At 54.6% G+C, this 19767-nt stretch overlaps 1 protein-coding gene across 1 annotated transcript in view; it reads right to left on the bottom strand.

Annotated features, from left to right (window-relative positions):
* The window catches only part of DOCK5 (dedicator of cytokinesis 5), a 46186-nt gene extending 36317 nt beyond the window's left edge, over window positions 1-9869 (bottom strand). Inside the window, exons 1-2 of the mRNA XM_054175034.1 lie at window positions 9687-9869; window positions 399-482 (exon numbers count right to left, since the gene is read on the bottom strand). Of these exons, the coding sequence (XP_054031009.1) occupies window positions 399-482; window positions 9687-9729 (127 nt within the window). The 5' untranslated portion in view covers window positions 9730-9869. The remainder of the gene's footprint in view (window positions 1-398; window positions 483-9686) is intronic.
* Between the last annotated feature and the right edge of the window lie 9898 nt (window positions 9870-19767).

Raw genomic sequence — 19767 nt, 5'->3', positions numbered from 1 at the left:
TTTCATCCACTGCCTCCCTTGTCTCAGATCAAAGAACCAATTCAAGTTAAAAGCTGCTTTAAAGAAATCATCCTTGCTTTGCAGCTGCTCCACAGGACTACACCAGTGCCTGGCCTGGTGAGGAGGAGCCAGGGCAAACAGGTGTGGTGTAACACCAGGACTGAGCAGCCAGGAGCATTTCTCACCTTGACAAACCTCTGCCAGAGCAGCAGTTTTACTGCCATCCAAAAGATCAAGTACATGCAGAAAACACTGCAGAGTGAGCTCTGTGCTCCTGGGTGGACCCAAAGCTCAAAGCCTAGATCTGAAGTCTGTGTTATTTAAAACCAAAAGAATCCTGGTTTATCATTGTTTCTTCCAAAACCCACTGCAAAGTGCTGGGAAGGATCAGCACCTACCTTCATACATCTCCAGAATGTGCACAGTGTCACCCACTTCCAAGGAGAGCTCCACATCTTGGGCAGCATTGTAATTGTAGATTGCTGAGAGAGGGAAGAGAGGGGAGAGAGATGAGAAACAGTCCTGGAAGGTGTGAGGTGAGCAGAGTTGGAGTCTGGGATCACAGCAGCTGCTGAAGGCAGCAAAGCATTTAGGAAAAGCTCTCTCAAGTTCCTGAGCTCCCCTGTGGATGTAACACACCAGAGAAGTCCCTGCCAGCTCCAGCTGCAGATCCTAGCATCAGTTCCTGTGAGGAGAAAGGTTTTTAACACCCAACCAAGTCTGACTGCTGCCTTAGAGAACACAGGGCAGGGGACAGTCCTGTCCATGGTGGGGAGGTTGGAGCAGATGATCCATCAGGTCCCTTCCACCCTAAGCCATTCTATGCCTTCTACTTCACTGACAACCTGCCCAGCAAAGGCCACTCTCACCTCAGCTGATGTTCAGTCACATCATTGCCATTTTTGTTGGCTTTGCACTGGACTGACCCCAGTGGAGCATCCCCAGGCACTGCCAGAACAACAGCAAGTGCCTGAGCTGCTGCTCTGCCACACCACCCCCCCAGGGCTCCAGGCTGAACCATTGGCTGCAAGGGGCTTTGGGAAAATTCTTCAGACCTCCCAGGGGCTGTATTTGAAGAAGTCTCCCTGCAGATGAAATAAATAAATAAAGCTGTGAGCTCCTGTGCTGGGAAGTTCCCATGGGATGCCTGTGCTGCCCTCACAGGAGCTGCTGTGCCTCCTGGCCAGCGCCCAGAGCAAGCAGATGCCTGCGGCTCCCCGCGCTGGAAGTGACCTCACTGCTCTTGGCTCTCCTTAACCCTGCAGCTATAAATAACCAGGAGCAGCACTGATGTGAATCCCCTGACCAGGGGCAGATGCTCACTGCCTCATGCTGCAGGGGCTGGCATCATGCAGTGGCCCTGGCCCTTGCCCACCCTGCCCTCAGTGCCCGAACCTCTGCCTGTTTGCCAGAGGCTGGCAGGAACCTTCCCGGACTCCTGCTCCTATGGCCCTGGCTGCTGCAGCAGCCACCTTCCTTCCCTCCTCACAGTGCTGCTGCAGGCCAAGACATTAGAAGCTGACTGCTGACCTGGGTATGCAGTTTGGACACCCAAAATGCCTCTGAGAACAGGCCCAGAAGTACAAATCCATCAATGTCTGAGAAAAACAAAACATTTGGGTAACGCTCATGGCCAGAGACAAAGCCAGGCAGGGGCTGTAGCACCCTGCTTTGCTAGGCTGAATTAAGCAAGCACAGAGGGTCCCTGCAGTCCCCTGCCCAGTGGTGCTGCTGGAGGATAGCAGAGGCCAACTGCTGGCATATTTTCCCTGGGAGCTTCAGGGATGCTTCCTGCTGCTCTCGAAGCCAGCCCTGTCCCCAGCAGTCCCAGCTCTGAGAGCTGCTCACTCTCCTCTGCATTGTGTGTATCTAATCTGACCTCTTCCAGACTTAAAAGGAAGCTGCACACAACAAACATGGACATGGCATGGAAAAAAACACCCTTCAGAGAGAATCCTCAGAGAGCAGCAAGAAAGGAAGAAGAAGGAGGAAAAAAAATACAGAGCCTTCTGTCCCCAGCAGTGCAGGAACAGCTCAGGCTAAGTCTTTTCATTTCAAGTTAAACTTCAGCTGAGATTTGCTCCTTTGAAACTGACTTCAGGCTGGTTGATCCTGTTACTGTTATCAGCCTGAATGAAAAGCAGACTGAAGTCCAGCAAATTTAATCTAAATAAACAGGCAGAGGGGGAAAACAGGATCCACAAGAAGGAGGTCCCAGATCTGTTTCAATGATCACATTCTCTGAGCAGAACAAAGGCAATGTCCCGTGGGGGTTAATTTACAGCCCCCCCATTTGATGAGTGAAGAGTTTAAGAACTGAGGGTTTCCACTGTGTCTCCAGCCCATGGAATCCACGAGGAGGGAAGGGCAGAGGAGTCACCATCAGGGCTGATCTGAAAAGGGCAGCAGATAAGTGATGACAGCAGCCAGAGTCATGCAGGTGGAGATAAGGAGAAGCATTTTTTGTGCTTCAGGGCAGGAGGGGATTCCCCAAAGTGGGTTGAGAAGAGACTCTAAAGGCATTGCACAACTGGGTGTGCACAGGGGATGTCAGGGGCACACTGCTCTGAGGCACCACAGACACCACCACCAGCCAGACTGCAGGGATGGGAAAGGACACTTCAGTCCCACACTGAAGTGAAGGAGGCAGAAAGTGTCAGACCTCAAAGCAGGATGAAACTGAATCCTTCCCTTGAGAACTTGTTCACATGCATTCAAAACATGGACTATTGGCCTGAAAAACAGAGTCCCTGTGAGATGCTATCTGTGAGCCGGCTCAGAACACTCAGCCCTCCACCCATCAGCCACAGAACCACTTCCAAATGCCACATCCCACCCTCTGCAGGCTGCCCCCACCACTATCTGATAGCACAGGGCTGTGCCTTGCTTGCCCAGAACAAAGGCTCACATTCAGGGCTGTTGCAATAGGCAGAGTTCATCTCCTGGCATCTTTCAGCTGCAGTCAAAGCCTCTCCCAGGCACCCAGGCAGCCTCTGTGCTGAACAGCCCTGTTTGGAGAGGGCTGGGATGCTCTCTGCTGCCAACATGCAACCCAAAAAACAGAGCCTTTATTTAAACAACAAGGAACTGCCCAAGGAATTCATTCTCCATAGGAACAAAGGCCTTTTGATGTTGGAGCAAAAACCTTCTGGTAACTGCCCAGGAATCTGTGTCTGCGAAACGAAGAACCAGGGCACCAAGACTGCCATGTCTGGGGCAGTCAGCCCTGGTCCCATGGCCACTGACTGGCTGCTAGATCAGCAGTGACTGCTCCTGACAGGGTTAGGGATGATGTTCAGCTTCATCTGCAAAGTTCCCAGTGACTGCTTAGCATTTTGAATGCAAATAATCCAGAGTAACAGGATCAGGGGCTGGAAATGCTTTCATTAACAGCCATCATTAGACTCCAGAGGCAAACAGCTGATGAGCTAGAGGTGAACCTTCAACATCCTCTGTCCTTACTGCTCCAGGCTGCCCTCACACACAGGAATACACTTGGAAGGGCTTTTACTCATCCCTAACATTTTGAAGCCTGCTGCTCTTACACAGGCCACTGAACTGACAGAAGAGGCACTGCTGCCTGTGCAGGAGGGCAGGGCACAGCCTCACTGTCCCTTTGCTCATTCCCTGCTTTTGAGAGCCATGGGAAGAGCAGGAGCAGCAGGAAGAGTCACTGTCCTCAGCACACTTCCCACACTGCCAGCTCCAAGCTCAGCCTGTTCCAACAGCAGGCTGCTGCTGCTCACCTGCCAGGACAGGGAAGTGCCTGCCCAGCACAGCTGGCCAAGAGCCTGCTCAGATTTTCCTGACTTCCTCTGAGTAAGAGAGCAGCATCCTGGAGCTGGGACAGGCAGAGCAGCCAAGGCTTGGCAGAGTCTGTCCTGCACAGGTTGAATCCAACTAATTTCCAAACTTGAGACTGGGGATGATTCCCAGTGATGCCATCACCAGCTTGTGGATGCTCCTGTCTCGCTCTGTCAGGGGTGGCATCAGGACCTAGGCTCCAGGTTTAATCTCTTCAAGCCTGGCCTGCTTTAGAGAAACCCCCAGTTTACACCCTCAGCCCCTGGGCTCCATGAGCATGACACAAGTGCTCCAGCTGGATGAGCTAATGGTCTCTTATGGCTTCAGAAACCACAGCTGGTGCCACAAGAATGCTCTGAAGCAAGTGGCAGACCCACGGAGAAATTAGCCCAAGTCTTCTAATTAGAGCTTCTGAGCAGACTCAGATCAGGGAAGCCAAGAGGGCTCAGAACTGCTGAAGCAAAAGACAGTGACTAGAAAGGGAAAAAAACCCATCTCCACCTTCTCCTGTCTGCAGGACTCCCATTACTCATCCTCCCCTCCAACATTTATTGCACTGTAGGGCACCAACCCACACTCTGCTGCACCTCCACCACTAAGGGTGGTCTGCAAGACTCCCCAGGCTGTGGTGAGGAGGAATCCCTTTGGCTTCTGCCAGCCTCCACCTGCAGGCAGGGAGAATGATGCCCACCTGCCAGAGCTCAGAGGCAAAAAGGCTGATAAAATACTGAGGTGTAAAACAGTTTCTGAGGCTGCAGCCTGCTTCAGATCTGCTTGACTCAAGCAAGCAACATGCAGCAGCATGTCAGAGCTCATGTGGAACGAACAGAGACCCAGGAGGAGACCCAGCTTGGAACTAAGGAGCCAAAAGCAGATTCCAAGTGCAGAAAGATGACAACACAAAGCCTGTGGGGTCTGGGAGGTGGTCCTTGGCTTAGTGGGTCTCAACCCAGCTGTTGTTCATGGAGCCAACCTTCCTCCAGCTGGCACAGAAGGTGGCAGTGACACCAGCTGCCATTCCTGCTTTGGAGGTTCAGTTCTGAGCAGGGTGAAGCTGGCTCAGGGAGGAAAGGTGCAGCAGCAGCTGCCAGGGCTGTTACTGCTGCACTCCAGAGCAGCCTCAGATCCTGCTGCTATCACAGCTGCATCTTTACCAGCTCTAGCTTCACAAGGCACATCTACCTGGTGGGTTTGATGACTGCACTCACCTACCAAGATGCACATTCAACTGCCTTCCCTGTGGCACAGTGACCTCCCCAACACACAGGATACAAGACAAGGCTGCTCCTTTCCATCTGCTGGCAAGGCTACAAGGAGATACCGAAGGACAGGTGGCTTTTAGATCTCAGTAGGCTAGAGGGTGCTTGACATTATTGTAAGGTGTGGATCTTTCAAGCCCTGCAGCTTTATTCTGCCTCTTTGAAATGTGAGCAGCAACATCCAGCCCGAAGGATCAGTATCCTCCCCAAAGGATGTTAAGTCATAGTCCTGTCCTTCAGAGCAATCCTTCGGCCCTGGAATATGGCCTCTACCACCACATGGTCACAGAATCAACACTTTGGCCATTCTAGCTGAATCAGAGCCTGGTTTGTGCTCAGGTTACCCCTCTGGTGTCATGCAAATTCGATCCCCCGAAGGTCTTTCGTGATCTCTTCATTGTGCTTTTGGAGCAGCAGACTTGGAAGACAATGGCCAAGGAATCAACCACAGCCGGCATGAGAAGAAGTCTTAGCACAGCTTGGCCCACTGCACTTCCAGAGCCTTGGGACATGCTGCCACCTGCACTGCACCAGAGCTGCCTGGTGCTGGCAGGGCTGCCTCCAGCAGCATCTCTGCTGTGCATAGCCAGAGGGTCTCAGCTGCCTCTGCACCTTCAGCTCCCACTCTCCACAGGCCAGCAGCTCAGCTGAGTGCCTGCAGTTTCATTGATTCAGGACTGCAAAGGGACACAAAGCTCTGAGCAGAGACCTGGTGCTGCACAGCCAGACCCACAGCTTCACACTTCCAGAGCCCTTTAATCCCAGAGTTATATCTTGCCACCTCTCTCAGGTAACAAGCAAACAGCAAACAGGAGAACAGTGCTGAAAGGATGAGCAAGAAATCCTGGCTGGGCACCAAGGGTCCTTCTCTGGAAGGAATAAAGCCAAACAGTAATACTGATCCCTGTGCTGCCAAGGAGGATGAAGAACAAGCTACTGGCAACGACTCCCAGATCTGCAGTAAGCAAATCAATCTCCATTAAACTGCACAGGATGCAGGCAGGTAAAGGACTGGGAACTGGGCACCACTCACTGCAGCCTTCCCTGCCATTTCTGGAGCTACCTCATTCCTTTACATGAAGCTCTCTGCAGCCTGAAGCCCCAAGAGCATCATCAGAGCAGTGAGGGTGGAGGTGCTGCAGGAATCAGCTCTCACATTTCAGCTGCCCTTGCATTCTCCATCACAACGACCTGGCCACCACTTGCCTGGGACATTCTGAAAAAGAACTTTAGAGCCGAAGGCAAGAACTGGTTTGTGATTACAGAGGATCAAAGTACCAAGCTGCCCAAGAGCAGAAACAAATGATTATCTCCATTGTATCCTGATGAACAGCCACTTTCATTGCAGCAGCTCCTCCAAAAACTGGACAGCAAAATCGTGGCCAAACAATAATCTCCATGGAACAGTTGCTGGGATTTTCTAGCTGTGTTCTGGCATCTTGCCAGACACCTCCCTGAAAGCTTCAAGAGGCTGCCTGAGCAATTCACCCTTTAAAGAGTGCTCCCCACCTCTAATCCTGGGAGGCCTTCTGAGGAGGGACAGCCTGCACTGTACCAGAGACACTTCCATCACTGAAGCTCAGCCGGCACTCTGTAACCTCTCCCATTTCCGAAGGCAACCACAGACTGGCCACCTAGGAAGCTGTTTAATAATTCAGATTTATGTCCCTGTTTTATCAGCAGGCTTCCTGGCAAATGTACCACAATCCCTGACAGCCCTTAATGGAAAGAAGAGAATCACTTCTGCAGTAGGAATCCTTCTGTCTATCCTTCTAGAGCCCTTGCCATGAACCTGCTGCACACCACCAGACTTGAGTTTCAAGGCAGAAGTGTTCTGCAGGAACAGGAGGCAGAGGGCAGGCAGCAAGTTGCAGCAAATCTGAGTTTTGCCCCAGTTTACATGATGGAGTTCTACCAATGCCATGGAACCCCTTTGATCACAGCCTGGGTTGCCAGACAGCTGTGCAGAAGATCTACGAGGTCTGAAGGTGAAGCCAAGCCTGGATGGCTCAGCACATCAGAAGTCCTCACAAATGAAACCATCAGTAAGAAAATCTCATCCTGCAGCACTCTCTCTTCCTCTCTGATCCTCTGCATTTCTCCTCACATAAATCATGACCTCGCTGGCAGGCACTGGTTCACCTCTGAACAATTGCTGCCATTCCTGAGGTGTGAGGCAGCTGAGCTCCCCTCAGCCACCACATGGGATTCTGACTGAGTAAACACTTGTCCATGGCCAGAGCAGGCCTGAGCTCCAGCAGGGAACCAGGGTGGGTTCCAAAGGTGGCCAGAAAGCATCAGGGGCAATTTCCTGTCAGCTTACCAGAACAGCCTGCTCCAAAAGCAAAACCCCAGGGTGAGAGCAGATTGGTAAAGGGTGGCAGTCTGCAGCCTAACCAACTGAGGCAGCAAACCAGCCTGAACCCACACTCATCAGACCTGGAGAGCACGGTGCAGGACACAAGCCCTACTGCACTCTCATGCAAAACTCAGACAAGTGACCCTGAATCACAGTTTGCTTCCTGGAATTCCTGACTCTGCTGCTGTGACTTACAGAGCTGTGGCTAGATGACTCCAAGTGGCTCCAGATTAGTTTCCAAAGCACAGCTCAGTAACAGCCACACAAACACTGAACTGCAGTGCAACAAGGCCAAGTGCTGACCTCAGAGATCTTTCCTGCTTCAGTGTTTCTGTGATTCCCTAACTTGCATCTTCACACTTCAGAGCTATCAACTTAGCCAAGCTACCAGGGACTGGAAGTTGTTACCATCTGCTGGCCTGTGTCATAGAGATCAGTGGCACCACAGCCACCTTCACAACTGGCACCAAGAGGCATCTTGGTCAGCAGACAGACGAGTGGCCCCAAAAGCTCACATTTTGCCTTCAGACCTCATCAGCTTCTCCAAGTGAAGCACAAAGCCAGCAGGGGCTGGTAGGTGAGCACAAGGCTTGAGCATGGCATGGGATGCAGCCAAATTTTGATCCCATTAATGCCATGCATCAACCCCCTCCTGATAAAGCTGGGCACTGCAGAAATAACTCTGCTGGGTGCCTGTGGATTAACCCCATCGGTTCTGGCTGCAAATTAAATGCAAGCCCAGGCTTCCCTTCCTCACACAGCTGTCTGAGCACACAGGAAAGGGGATGTCCCACCAACACTTTCTGATGGGCAGCATGAGGAACAGGCAGTTTTCCCCTTCTCCTGTGCCCTTTCTGGGTCAGGAGCTGTCAGCAGCAGCTGGCCCCAGCCGGCACACAAAACCTTCCCGGAAGCCAATAAAGGGGAAGCTGCAGGAGTGCCTCTGACTCATCCACTACCCAAGGCCACTCCTGAGGTACAGGAGCCTTGCTCAAGGTGTGCTGAGAGCTCTCCACCACAATGCAGCACAGCCACTACCACCATGGATTGTACTTGATTGTAACCCCAGCCTTTCTGAATTCCTGCTGCAGAGGAACCTCGCCCAGCCCCAGGCTGCTACCTCTGCAGAAGGAGCCAAAGTTCAGGGCGTGCAGCACTCCACACCCTCCCAGCTACCAGAGCAGAAAGCTGATAAGGTTCTGCTGGGTACAGGATCTCTGAAGCTTAAGCCACAGTCCTGCAAGAACTGATCTGCCTCTCCACAAAGCCACTTCGAATCGGAGTAACAATTTCCCATCGACTGTGCAAAACTCTGCAGGATGAGGCTCCTCACCTGCAAACTCCTGGGCTCAGCTGGAATGAACAACTCTAACTCTGTAGGAGTCAGGACAGTTAACACTTTGCAAGCATCAAAGCAAAACATCTTCTCCCATCAGGAAGCCCCGCGGTGGAGCACAAGGGGCAGAGAGCACTCCTCATGAAAATAAACTGCCCGGAGTTGTGTCATTGGTGGTTTCCTGCCTGCTCTTCTCTCTTCAGTTCTCACGAGCAGCCTCAGAACTGTGCAGGTTTCAATGTGACGGAGTCTCAAGAAAAGGAGAAGTCGTCAGGGACACCTCTGGCATGTTCCTGCTAGAGAGCAGGGAGCCAGCACTCAGCACCTCCTCTCACACACAGGTACCAGCTCAGCTCTCACTGTTCCTCCCCCTGACTGTCAGGATCTCCACCCCTGCAAAGATCTGCCCCTGCCAGTCCTGCATTCACTCTCTGCAGCCTTCTCGCCCTGCCAGCACGTCCCAGCCACGTCTCCCTTCGGGGACAGCGGCAGTCACTTGTGCTGAAAAGGCAAAACCGCCCCGAGCCGCAGGGCTGCGGCACCCCGGAGCTGCCGGGGGGAGGTGGGCACCCACCAGTGCCTCATCCCTGGGGGCTCAGAGCGAGCAGCCGCTGCTGGAACCTGGCACTGCAGGAGAGCACAAACTCAGCACAGAGAAGAAACTGCTCGGGGGGGAAGAGACCCAGGGGCTTCAAGGGAAAAGGAGCCACTGGAGAGGGGGGAGGCAAAGCAGCCTGTAGGGCTGGGGGACCGCGGGATCGGCAGCGAGAGTGCGGGGAGCTATGTCCCGGGGAGGGAGAAAAGCTCCGGGAATGGGAGAGATGGCTCCGGAGAGGAGGAGGCTCCGGGGAAGGAGCCGCGGGGAAGGAGCGGAGAGCAGACAGGGAGGGGCACGCCGGGTGCCCGAGCAGCCCGGGCTGGCACTCACCAACCCCGTACTTCTCCTTCTTGGTGGGGATCCAGCGAGCCATGCCGGCGCCCGCGGCTCCCCGGAGCTCGGCTCGGCTCAGCGTGGCCTCTCGCCCGCCGCCGCCCCCCGGCGCTGCCTGCGACCCCCCGCCCTGGGCCGCTCCGCCATGCCCCGGCAATTCCCGACAGCGCCCAACTTCCCTGCCCCTCCGAGCCGAGGGAGGGAGCAGGGAGGAGGAGGCTGTGCCCGCCCCGGCGGGGGTCACCTGCTCCGGGCCGCCCCGCCCCGGGAGCCGAGCCCTGCGCTGCCGGCGCGCCGGGGCCGGGGGAGGAGCGCGGGGGCAGGGGCCGGGCAGGGCGGGCGGCTGGGGCGGCTGCGTCCCGGGGCTGCTCTGCCCCTCTCCCGGCGCCGCTGCCTCAGGAATGCAGATTTTTGAAGGTAATTCATTAATAACCGAGAAAACAACCCGGGCGCTCGGAAAGCAGCCCAGGCGCCTGGAGAGGTGCTCACAGGGCTCTGCAGGGGACGAAATGTTCTCCTTGAGACTGGCCTGGCACTCGCTGACGGCAGCCTCCACTTGACTCTAGTGCTGCAACTGGGACTCGATAAACTACTTCAAACTGGTGCCACCGGCACAAGCCGTGTACGGACCTGGACCCTGCGGGGCAGCTCTGATGTCCCAGCCCCAGCCAGGCTGGAGCCGCTGGTTGAGTTGGCTGTGGTGCAGGATGTCCACCAGCACCTACCAGCCTCAGCCAGGCAGCAGCAATACCAGGCCCAGCGGCAGGCTCCTTACCAAGCATTCGGTCCGAGCTGAGGAGATGCAGGTTCTCAGCATCCCTCTGGGGCCGTCAGTAACCAGATCCGGGAGGCTTTTGTGCCTGCTGTGTGCTGCCTGCCCATCTCTCCTGAAAGGCAAAGGGAACTGTGGTCAATCAGAACATCTCAGAACCAAGCCAGCTGTTTCATTGCACTGGGGCACGAAAATCCAGGGAGCTAATGGCTGTTTGTTATGTTCCATTACCAGTGAGGAGCAGTTGGGGCAGCTCTGCTGCTCAGCTGTTGTGGTGCCCTGGGCAGGTCTCTTTGTCTCTCTCTGATTCCCTCCATCCAGGCTTGCTGTAGAGATAGGCACTGCCAGACTCGAGGATCTTAAAGGTCTTTTCCTACTGAAATGATTCCACGATCCCTCCCCTGTGTTCAGAAGACCTTCCCCTGTTGCAGACTCTCCCACCTGCGCTTCTAGGGAGTTTGATTTGCCTTGATCTTCACTGCTGCCTCTGAGTGGCTGAGTAATATACATCAGAATTAATGACTGGTAATTTGCTCTGACAAATAAACCTCTTCTCTGCAAGCCGGGATTCCAGACATCAGGACACTTGATACCACCCTCAGCCACAGTATCCTGCAGCACACTGTGGCGAGGAGGACCTGACGATCTGTCAGCCGTCAAGAATGCGTGGCCCATGGATTTGTTACACACCAGGGTGTTACTCACTGAGCTGTAGTAATGCTACACCCAGTTCCCTCCAGCCAGAGAAACCCTTCTCCAGAGTGATCTGCTCTGCTCCCAGCTCTCTTCAGATGTGTCCATCTAAACTACTCAACATGTGCACACTGCAGCTCAGAGCTTAACCCTGGGCATGTCTCTGCACCTGCAGCTGCAGCTCAGAGTATGGCCATGTGTAGAGCAAGAGGATATGGACAAGATTTGCCAGCTGGAGCTTGCTGGCTGCTTTGTTATTTACAAAGCACTAATTTGCCCCAGCCAGCCATGTTCAGATGTTGTACTGGCACACGGCTGGAGTCAGTGTTCCTAGGCACAAACCCTGCAGTTCCTCTGGCCGAAGGGTTGTGTTGGAAGGGACCTTAACAAATCACCCAGTTCCAGCCCCCTGCCACAGGCAGGGACACCTCCTACCAGGCCAGGTCACTCAAGGCCCCATCCAACCTGCCTTTGAGCACTGCCAGGCTTGAAGCTTCCACAACTTCCTGGGGCAGCCTGTTCCAGTGCCTCACCACCCTCATGAGGATGAATTTCCTCTCCAGTTTCTTTCAGCCATCCCAGGCAAAGAAGAGAAACAGCTCGATGGGTAGGATCTTGTAAATGACAAGATGGGGACTGGGGAGCACTCTTAGATCTGAGGCCAGGTTATTGAAGAAGAAAAGTATTCATGAAAAGGCCCTGAAATGAACTTCTGAAAGCCCACCTGTGTCCTGGCTGCCAAAGCCCCAGGCTAGAGATTCTCTCCTCGGGAGTCTGGCTGACTACAACCTGGATTCTGGCTCCTGCAGCTAAGCTGGCTGAGCTGTGCCAGCATTTCCCGACCCGGGCAAAGCAAATTCTTGGCAGCAAATGAAAAACAGAGCAAAGCATGAAAGACAGACAAGCAGGGACTCGAGTAGCTGGCTTCTTCCTGGAGTAGGGGAAGTTGGTGAATGTTTCATTAAGTGCAATGATTTGCAAATGTCAGGGCACAGGAAGAGAGAGCCTCAGCTACCCCTGGCCTACCCCTCAGCCTCTCATTTCATTTTATAGTATTGCCAAGTACTTTCCTCCCTTCTTTCTTTTAATGCTCCAGTGTCATTTAACCAGGGCCATTGATGGTGCAGAGACTGGACCCCGTTCTTCCCTGCCCCCCAACAGCAGCTGCCAGTTAGATTCTAACTGAGGCTGCATCAGAGGTTAACTCAATTTACAGACACACAACCCCCCAGCACTGAGGGCACGCTCCAGAACCACAGCTGGAGAGGATTCGGGAGGCTAGGGTTAGATCAGAGGTGTGGAGCAGTCGCATTACTCCCGGCTCTTTTACTTCACAGAGGCAGGAGAAGCTGCTCGCAAGCTCTGGGGCTGCTGGAGCAGAGCCTCCGCCTGGCTCTGACACCTCCGCAGGTACCGAGCAGCCTGCGCGGGGCAGCGGCGCCGCTCCTGGAGCTCCAGACCCGGGGTGCTGTCGCCTCCCTGTGGTGACAACCAGAACAGCAGCAGTGCCGGTACCGACCGGCGCTGAGCGGCCGGGAAAGGGAGGAGAAGGTTTCTCCTGGGATAACGCCCGTGATAAACCTCTCCAGGCGCAATTCCAGGTCTCTTCCTCTCGTTATATCACTTCATACTAGGGAGAAGGAACCGAGCCCAACCTAGCTCCAACCTCCTCTCAGGTTGCTGTAGAGAGCAATGAGGTCTCCCCTCAGCCTCCTCTTCTCCAGGCTGAACACCCCCAGTTCCCTCAGCTGCTCCTCACCAGCCCTGTTCTCCAGACCCTTCCCCAGCTTCCTTGTCCTTCTCTGGACACACTCCAGCCCCTCAATGTCCTTCTAGGAGTGAGGAGCCCAGGTGAGGGGCCCCAAAGATGATGGAAGCATAAGCAGGTGACCAGGGTAGAGGTCCCTCATGCTCTCCTATAAATCAAACCACTTTCCTACAGTGTGGAAAACCGTAGCTGAACAGGGCAGGCAGGAGAAGAGGAGATGGGATGTCCTTTGGGAGGGGACTTAAACTGAACCTCCCTTCCATGGGCTGAAAGTTCATGAATCGCCTCCACACTAGGTGCTGGTGGCTCCCACCCACAAGCTCTCCCTGTGCCCTTCTCTGCCATGTTTTGTGGGCCAGGAGCTTGTTGAAGCATTCCAGCTGTTTGGGTAGATCCCAGCTGGAGCTCTGTCCTGGCAGCAGGTGAAAGCCAGGGGTGGCAAAGATGACCAAGGTGTGGATGGTTCTGTTCTGCTCTGGAGAATAAACAAACTGCAGCAGGAAGGGGTCAGGGAGCTCCTGAGGAAACCTTGCTGCAGACACCAGGAGACTGCTGGCATTGCTGCAGGGACAAGGGAGAGGGGAACAATTCGGTAGTGGTGACAGAACCCTCACCCTGTGCCATCCCTGTCCCTTTCCCTTGTCAGCGCGCTGCTTTCTCATCTATGACGAGCACTAGAGGGCTGCAGAGACCACGGATTGCGGTGTGGCCTCACCGTGCCCAGCACAGGGCTCAATCTTTTCCTCGGTCCTGCTGGCCGCGCTGCTGCTGCCGCTGCAGGCCAGATGGTGCTGGTCTCCTTGGCCACCTAGGCACACACTGGTCCACGTTAGATCATGCCCTGGAGCAACCTGAGAGCCTCAGCTCATGTCCCTGCCCTCAGGTGATGTGCTCCTGCCTGCTCCGGGCTAGAAATCCCTGGCTGCAGGAGGTGAAGGACCCTCACCCTGGGCTGTCCTTGTCCTTTTCCCCATGCTTGGCACAAATTCTGCTTTTCCCATCTGTTTCCTGGGCACCAGAGGGCTGCAGAGTCCTGCGTTTGCAGCTGCAGGCAATGATGCAGCTCCAGCCCTCAGCTGCTACTTGCTTCCATCTGCAGCTGGAACAGGTTGCTCAGAGCCCCAAACAACCTGACCTGGAATGGTTCCAGGCATGGGGCAGCTCCCACTGCCCTGGGCAGCCTGGGGCAGACTCTCACCACCCTCACAGTGAAGAATTTCTTCTTTCTCTCCAGTGTGAATCTCCCTCCTTCAGTTTAAAGCCATCACCCCCTGGCCTGTCAAGGGCTGGGTGAGCTGGGACAGGAGCAGAGCAGGGACTTGTCTCTTCCCTCCACCCCCCACAGCTGAACAACCTTCCACAGGATTTGCTGTGGTCATTTCTGCTACCCCTGACCTGCAAGGCTGCTTTTGCTGTACTGTGGAAACATGAGGCCTTGCAAAGCACCAGAGCTCTCTTTGTGAGGTGGTCTGGGGCTGGTCTGGTGATGAGTGGCCAAGAGTCACTCCTGGCATTACTCTGAATGGGGCCAAGCAGACCCTGAACCCAGCAGGGGTGCTGGAACGCTGGGTGATACCAGCCCAGGAGAGACATGGACCTGTTGGACAAGGGTTAGGAGTAGACTTGGTGGTGTTGGACTTGATGCTCTAAAGGTCCTTTCCAGCCTGAACAATTCTAGACTCTGGTTTTGCATGTGCAGAGCAAGACTCTGAGGAGAAGGCTTTGAGGAAACCATAGAGCAGTGTCACAGCCTCCTGTAAGTCACAACCTGTGGCAAGAGTCAGCTATCTGTGTCTCATCTTCAAGTCCAGGTGCAACATTGCTGCACCTCGAGTCCTGTGTCCAGTTCTGGGCCCCTCAGTTTAGGAAGGAGGTTGACTTGCTGGAATGAGTCCAGAGAAGGGCAACAAAGTTGGTGAGGGGTTTGGAACATAAGCCCTACAAGGAGAGGCTGAGGGAGCTGGGGTTGCTTAGCCTGGAGAAGAGGAGGCTCAGGGGTGACCTTATTACTCTCTACAACTACCTGAAGGGAGGTTGTAGACAGACGGATGTTGGTCTCTTCTCCCAGGCGGCCAGTACCAGAACAAGAGGACACAGTCTCAGGCTGCGCCAGGGGAGGTTCAGGCTAGATGTTAGGAAAAAGTTCTATACAGAAAGAGTGATTGCCCATTGGAATGGGCTGCCTGGGGAGGTGGTGGAGTCGCCATCACTGGAGGTTTTCAGGAGAAGACTTGATGGGGTGCTTGGTGCTGTGGGTTAGTTGTTTGGGTGGTGTTGGATTGGTTGATGGGTTGGATGTGATGATCTTGAAGGTCTCTTCCAACCTGGCTTATTCTATGTATTCTATGTATTAGCCAGAAGACCACAGAGGACAGTCCCAATGGTCTGAAACTGAGCAAAACCCCACTAGAAGTGGCTCCCAGTAGCAGCCACGCTTGGCACTGGGAAGCTCTGCCCTCTGAGCCCTGGGAGATGCCTTACCTGCAGCCAAGGGTGGCTCCTGCTGCTGACACACTTTGCTGTGGCTATATTTAGAGAGCAGCGATGCTGAAGCAGACTCCAGGGCCTCTGAGGATAAACAGCAGCAGAGTGCAGAGCAAGAGGCACCTCCAGACCCTGCAGAGATCCACTTACAGGGATGGGGCAGGGAGTCAGGGACTGAAAGGAAGTTTTTAATGCTTGAGATCTATGAGGCTGAGCCTCATGACCTCACGAGGTGCAACAAGGCCACGTGCAAGGCCCTGCTGGGTTGGGACAGCCCCCAGCATCAGTCCAGGCTGGGGATGAAGAGCAGCCCTGAGGAGAAGGACTTGGGGATGCTGGAGGGTGAAAGGTTGGAGATGAGCTGCCACCGAGTGCTGCCAGCCCAGAGCCAGCTTGTCCTGGGCTGAACCCCAACAGTGTGGGCAGCAGGGGCAGGGAGGGGAGACCAACACAGCCCTGGCTCCAGCCTCCTTTCAGGGAGCTGTAGAGAGCCAGAAGGTCTCCCCCAGCATCTGCTACACCAGCGGAGACTTTGCATATTTCAAGACAAGCTAAGCAGGTCCCAAAGCTGAGCTCCTGAGACACAGCCCTGGTGATGCTGCCCTCTTCCAGGAGTGTTCAAGGCCAGGCTGGATGAGGCCTTGAGCAGCCTGGGCTGGTAGGAGTGTCCCTGCCCATGGCAGGGGTTTGGAACTGGATCATCTTTAAGGTCCCTTCCAACCCAACCCATTCTCTGATTCCACGACTGCACACTCTGCACTGGGTGGAGAGTAACAAACTCTCTCAATGTTTTGTTCCACAATTTGCGTTTTGGGAAGGCAAAAGAAGCTTTTCCATAGGGCTCCAGTGTATAACTCTCAGTTTATTGTTTTCTCTCAGGGCAAGATGTTAGTTCTCTGCCAGGTGTCTTGATTTAATAGGATCCAGGTTGAAAAAAGGAGGAAACTGCCAAAAAATGTTCCTGCATTTGTTCTAGTCTTGAAAAGCTCTGATTTAATTAATCCTTCATCAGGAGCAGAAAGCAGAGGTCTAATTGCCAGCATCAGTTGTCCAAGGGATTGGGTAGTAGTTAGAGATGAAAGGGAGTGAAACAAGGCATTGATGAATGCAGGTTTATTAGGAGCTCTGTCTCATTGACTTCTCTTGTGAAGCAGTTGGAAATGGGCTACAAAGGCATAAAAGAAAATTAAAACACATAAAACTTGGTGAAAGTATCATGGAGAGGCACTGGTGAGCCCTGCTGAGCCAGGAGCAAAGCACAGGGGGGAGGATGAAGGGCTAGGGGGAGGTGTACCTGCCCGTGGCAGGGGGCTTGGTGATCTGGGAGGTCCCTGCCACCCCACGCCAGGCTGGGATCCTCTGGCACCCAGCAAACAGAGACACAGAGGAGAGAAGAACAGTGGCCTCAGGACCCTTCCTCTGGCTGCAGGGGAAGCAGGATCATGACCTGGTTGCTGATTGATTGATTGATTGATTTCTGAAGTCTACAGAGCAGTGCTGCAGAAACACCAAACCTTGGCAGAAGCCAGGAGCCACAACCCAGCAGCATCCTGGTTGCTTGACCCATGGAGATGCAGCTGCAACCCAAGGCTGTGCTGTGAGCTTTTGCCACTGCTGAAGACTTTATCAAAGGATTTGCTGCAAACCCTGAGGGACAGTGGAAGCAAAAACCTCAGCCCCAGCCAGAGCACCACGCTGAACAGAAGCACAGCACTGCCTGGCAGGTCTGAAACCCTCAGGAGCTCTGATTTTAAGGTTGATGAACCTCAAAAACTTCTGCCTTGATTTATTTTGGAGCTTGCTTGCTTCCCTTTTCAACTCAATCTCTGCTGGAACAAGATGGCAGTGATGGAAAGCAGCTCACAGCAGCTTCTCTGCACTCAAATCACCCTCCTGCAAGCTGGGTGCAGCATCTGTCCAACCCCAGCCAGGTGATGAAAGGAAAAAGAGATGAGATTGTAAAGGATTGGCTTGAAAAGTGAGATCCTGAAGGCTGGAGCTGCAGCAGACCTTGGATTAAAGCAGCATGGAGCTGTTGGCACAGCTTCCTCACAGCAGTGTCAGCTCCTCCTGTGCCACATCCAGCATCTCACTGCTCCTGCTGAGAAGCTTGAAGCCACCAGATGCAAACAGTAAATCTCTGGTTTCTCCTCTGGTGACTGGGCAGAAGCAGAAGAGGCATCACCAGACTCCACTTGGGAGCTGGGAGTAAACTTTCCCCTCCTGCAGTAAGTGTCAAAGCCTGCTCTGAACTTCCTGATTAGTCTGATCCTGATTAGGCTGCAGATAGTCCTCTGATTAAAGTGCTCTTGGCTATTTTGGAGCTCTCCATCAATATTCATGAACGTGAGAGATGGGAAAAGAGTAAACAGACCACAAACCAGAGGCTGGCAGCTACTGCCTGGAGAGCCAGGGGAGGACCCAGGCCCTGGGTGACAGCGATCACAGAATCACACAATCAGAGAATGCCAGGTTGGAAGGGACCCCAAGGATCATCTGGTTCAGCCTGTAAGTGCTGGAGGACTTGAGCTGGGCCGGGCTCCCCTGGGAGGGCTCATGGGCTCCAGTCAGCCTTGATCGGAGTCACACTGAGCTTCCCATGGTCCTGAGGGTGAGAGGCACCACAAAGGAGCAGCAGAGGTGTAGCTGTGGTGCTTCAGACTCAGGGTTCCACCTCAGGGGTGACACATTGGCATTTCAGACCTTTCATCTGGACCTTCTCTACCAAAAAGCAAAGCTCCTCCATTTCCTGCAAACCCAGGCACGTTTCCCGTTCCTGGACAGCTGGGAAAGGCCAAGGTGGGATACCAGAGCCAGACTTAGCTGTACAAACCCTTGGGATCCAGGCCCTGAACTCCTCCCTCGCCATGAAGAAACAGAATCACAGAATGCTTTAGGCTGGAAGGGACCTCCAAGGGTCATCTGCTCCAGGGGGGTTGGACAAGATGACCTTCGAGGGTCCCTTCCAACCCAATGCATTCTGTGATTTACCAAGTCTGGTGCTAACCTCTGGATAACATCTGGGGAAATGCAGGAGAAGCCTCTGAGTGCTGAGGAATTCACAGCCAGCTTTGGGAGCTGCAGGCTCTGCAGGGAGCTCTTCACTCATCCCCCAGCGGCTGCGAGGGGACACCGGCTCCGGCGCCGCCACCGCCTCCGAGCTGCACCTCCCAGCTGCACCTCCACGGGGCTCTGGTGCAACCCATAACTCAGTACCTTCATCAGAGCTAAATAAATAAATAAAGATCCTCTTAATGACTCCCTCCCAGTGCTAATTATGCATTTAAATAGTTTCTGTCAACCAAGAAATATTTTCTCTGCTCGAGGCATTATTTTGCTGCTCCTGGGAAAGAAGCAAACTCCAGGGCTGGGCATTTCCCTCCAGGGCTGCAGAGCTGTCCCTGCTGGGGGTGTTCCTGCTGGGGGAGGGGTGTCCCTGCTGGGGGAGGGGTGTCCCTGCTGGGGGAGAGGTGTCCCTGCTGGGGAGGGGTGTCCCAGCTGGGGAGGGGTACCCCTGGTGGGGAGGGGTGTCCCTGGTGGAGAGGGGTGTCCCTGGTGGGGAGGGGTGTCCCTGGTGAGAAGGGGTGTCCCTTGTGGAGAGGGGTGTCCCTTGTGGGGAGGGGTGTCCCTGGTGGGGAGGGGTACCCCTGGTGAGGAGGGGTGTCCCTGGTGGAGAGGGGTGTCCCTGGTGGGGAGGGGTGTCCCTGCTGGGGGAGAGGTGTCCCTGCTGGGGAGGGGTGTCCCAGCTGGGGAGGGGTACCCCTGGTGAGGAGGGGTGTCCCTGGTGGAGAGGGGTGTCCCTGGTGAGGAGGGGTACCCCTGGTGAGGAAGGGTGTCCCTTGTGGGGAGGGGTGTCCCTTGTGGGGAGGGGTGTCCCTTGTGGGGAGGGGTACCCCAGGTGCTGAGGGCTATCCTCACTCCCTCACTTCTCCACAACAACCCTCCCCCAAATTACCAACCATCAGCACCAGCAGATGGCCAAGCCAGAGGGAGGCTGTGCAGGAGCCACCTGAAAGAAACTCAGCTGCCAGCAGCTGGCACTTCCCTCGAAGCAGATCTTGAGCAGCAGAGTCCAAGCCCAGCCTGGCACCAGCGCTGCTGCTCCCTTGCTGCACCTGAGCCATACCAAAGCAACAAAGGTTCAGGCACAGCAGGGCCCTGCCAGGCCGTGGTCATCACTCAGCCCTCCCAAAGCCAAATCACAGAATCCCCCAACCCCAGCATGGTTGGGGTGGGAAGGGACCTCTGGAGCTCATCCAGTCCAAGTCCCCTGCTCCAGCAGGGCACATTGCTGGCTCCTGGGCTCCTTGCTGTCCCCCAGCACTCCCAGCTCCTTCTCCATGCAGCTGCTTCCCAGCAGG

The sequence above is a fragment of the Dryobates pubescens genome, chromosome 31, assembly GCF_014839835.1.
Source record: "Dryobates pubescens isolate bDryPub1 chromosome 31, bDryPub1.pri, whole genome shotgun sequence".
Taxonomy (NCBI): Eukaryota; Metazoa; Chordata; class Aves; order Piciformes; family Picidae; genus Dryobates; species Dryobates pubescens.
This window is presented reverse-complemented; position numbering and strand designations above follow the sequence as displayed.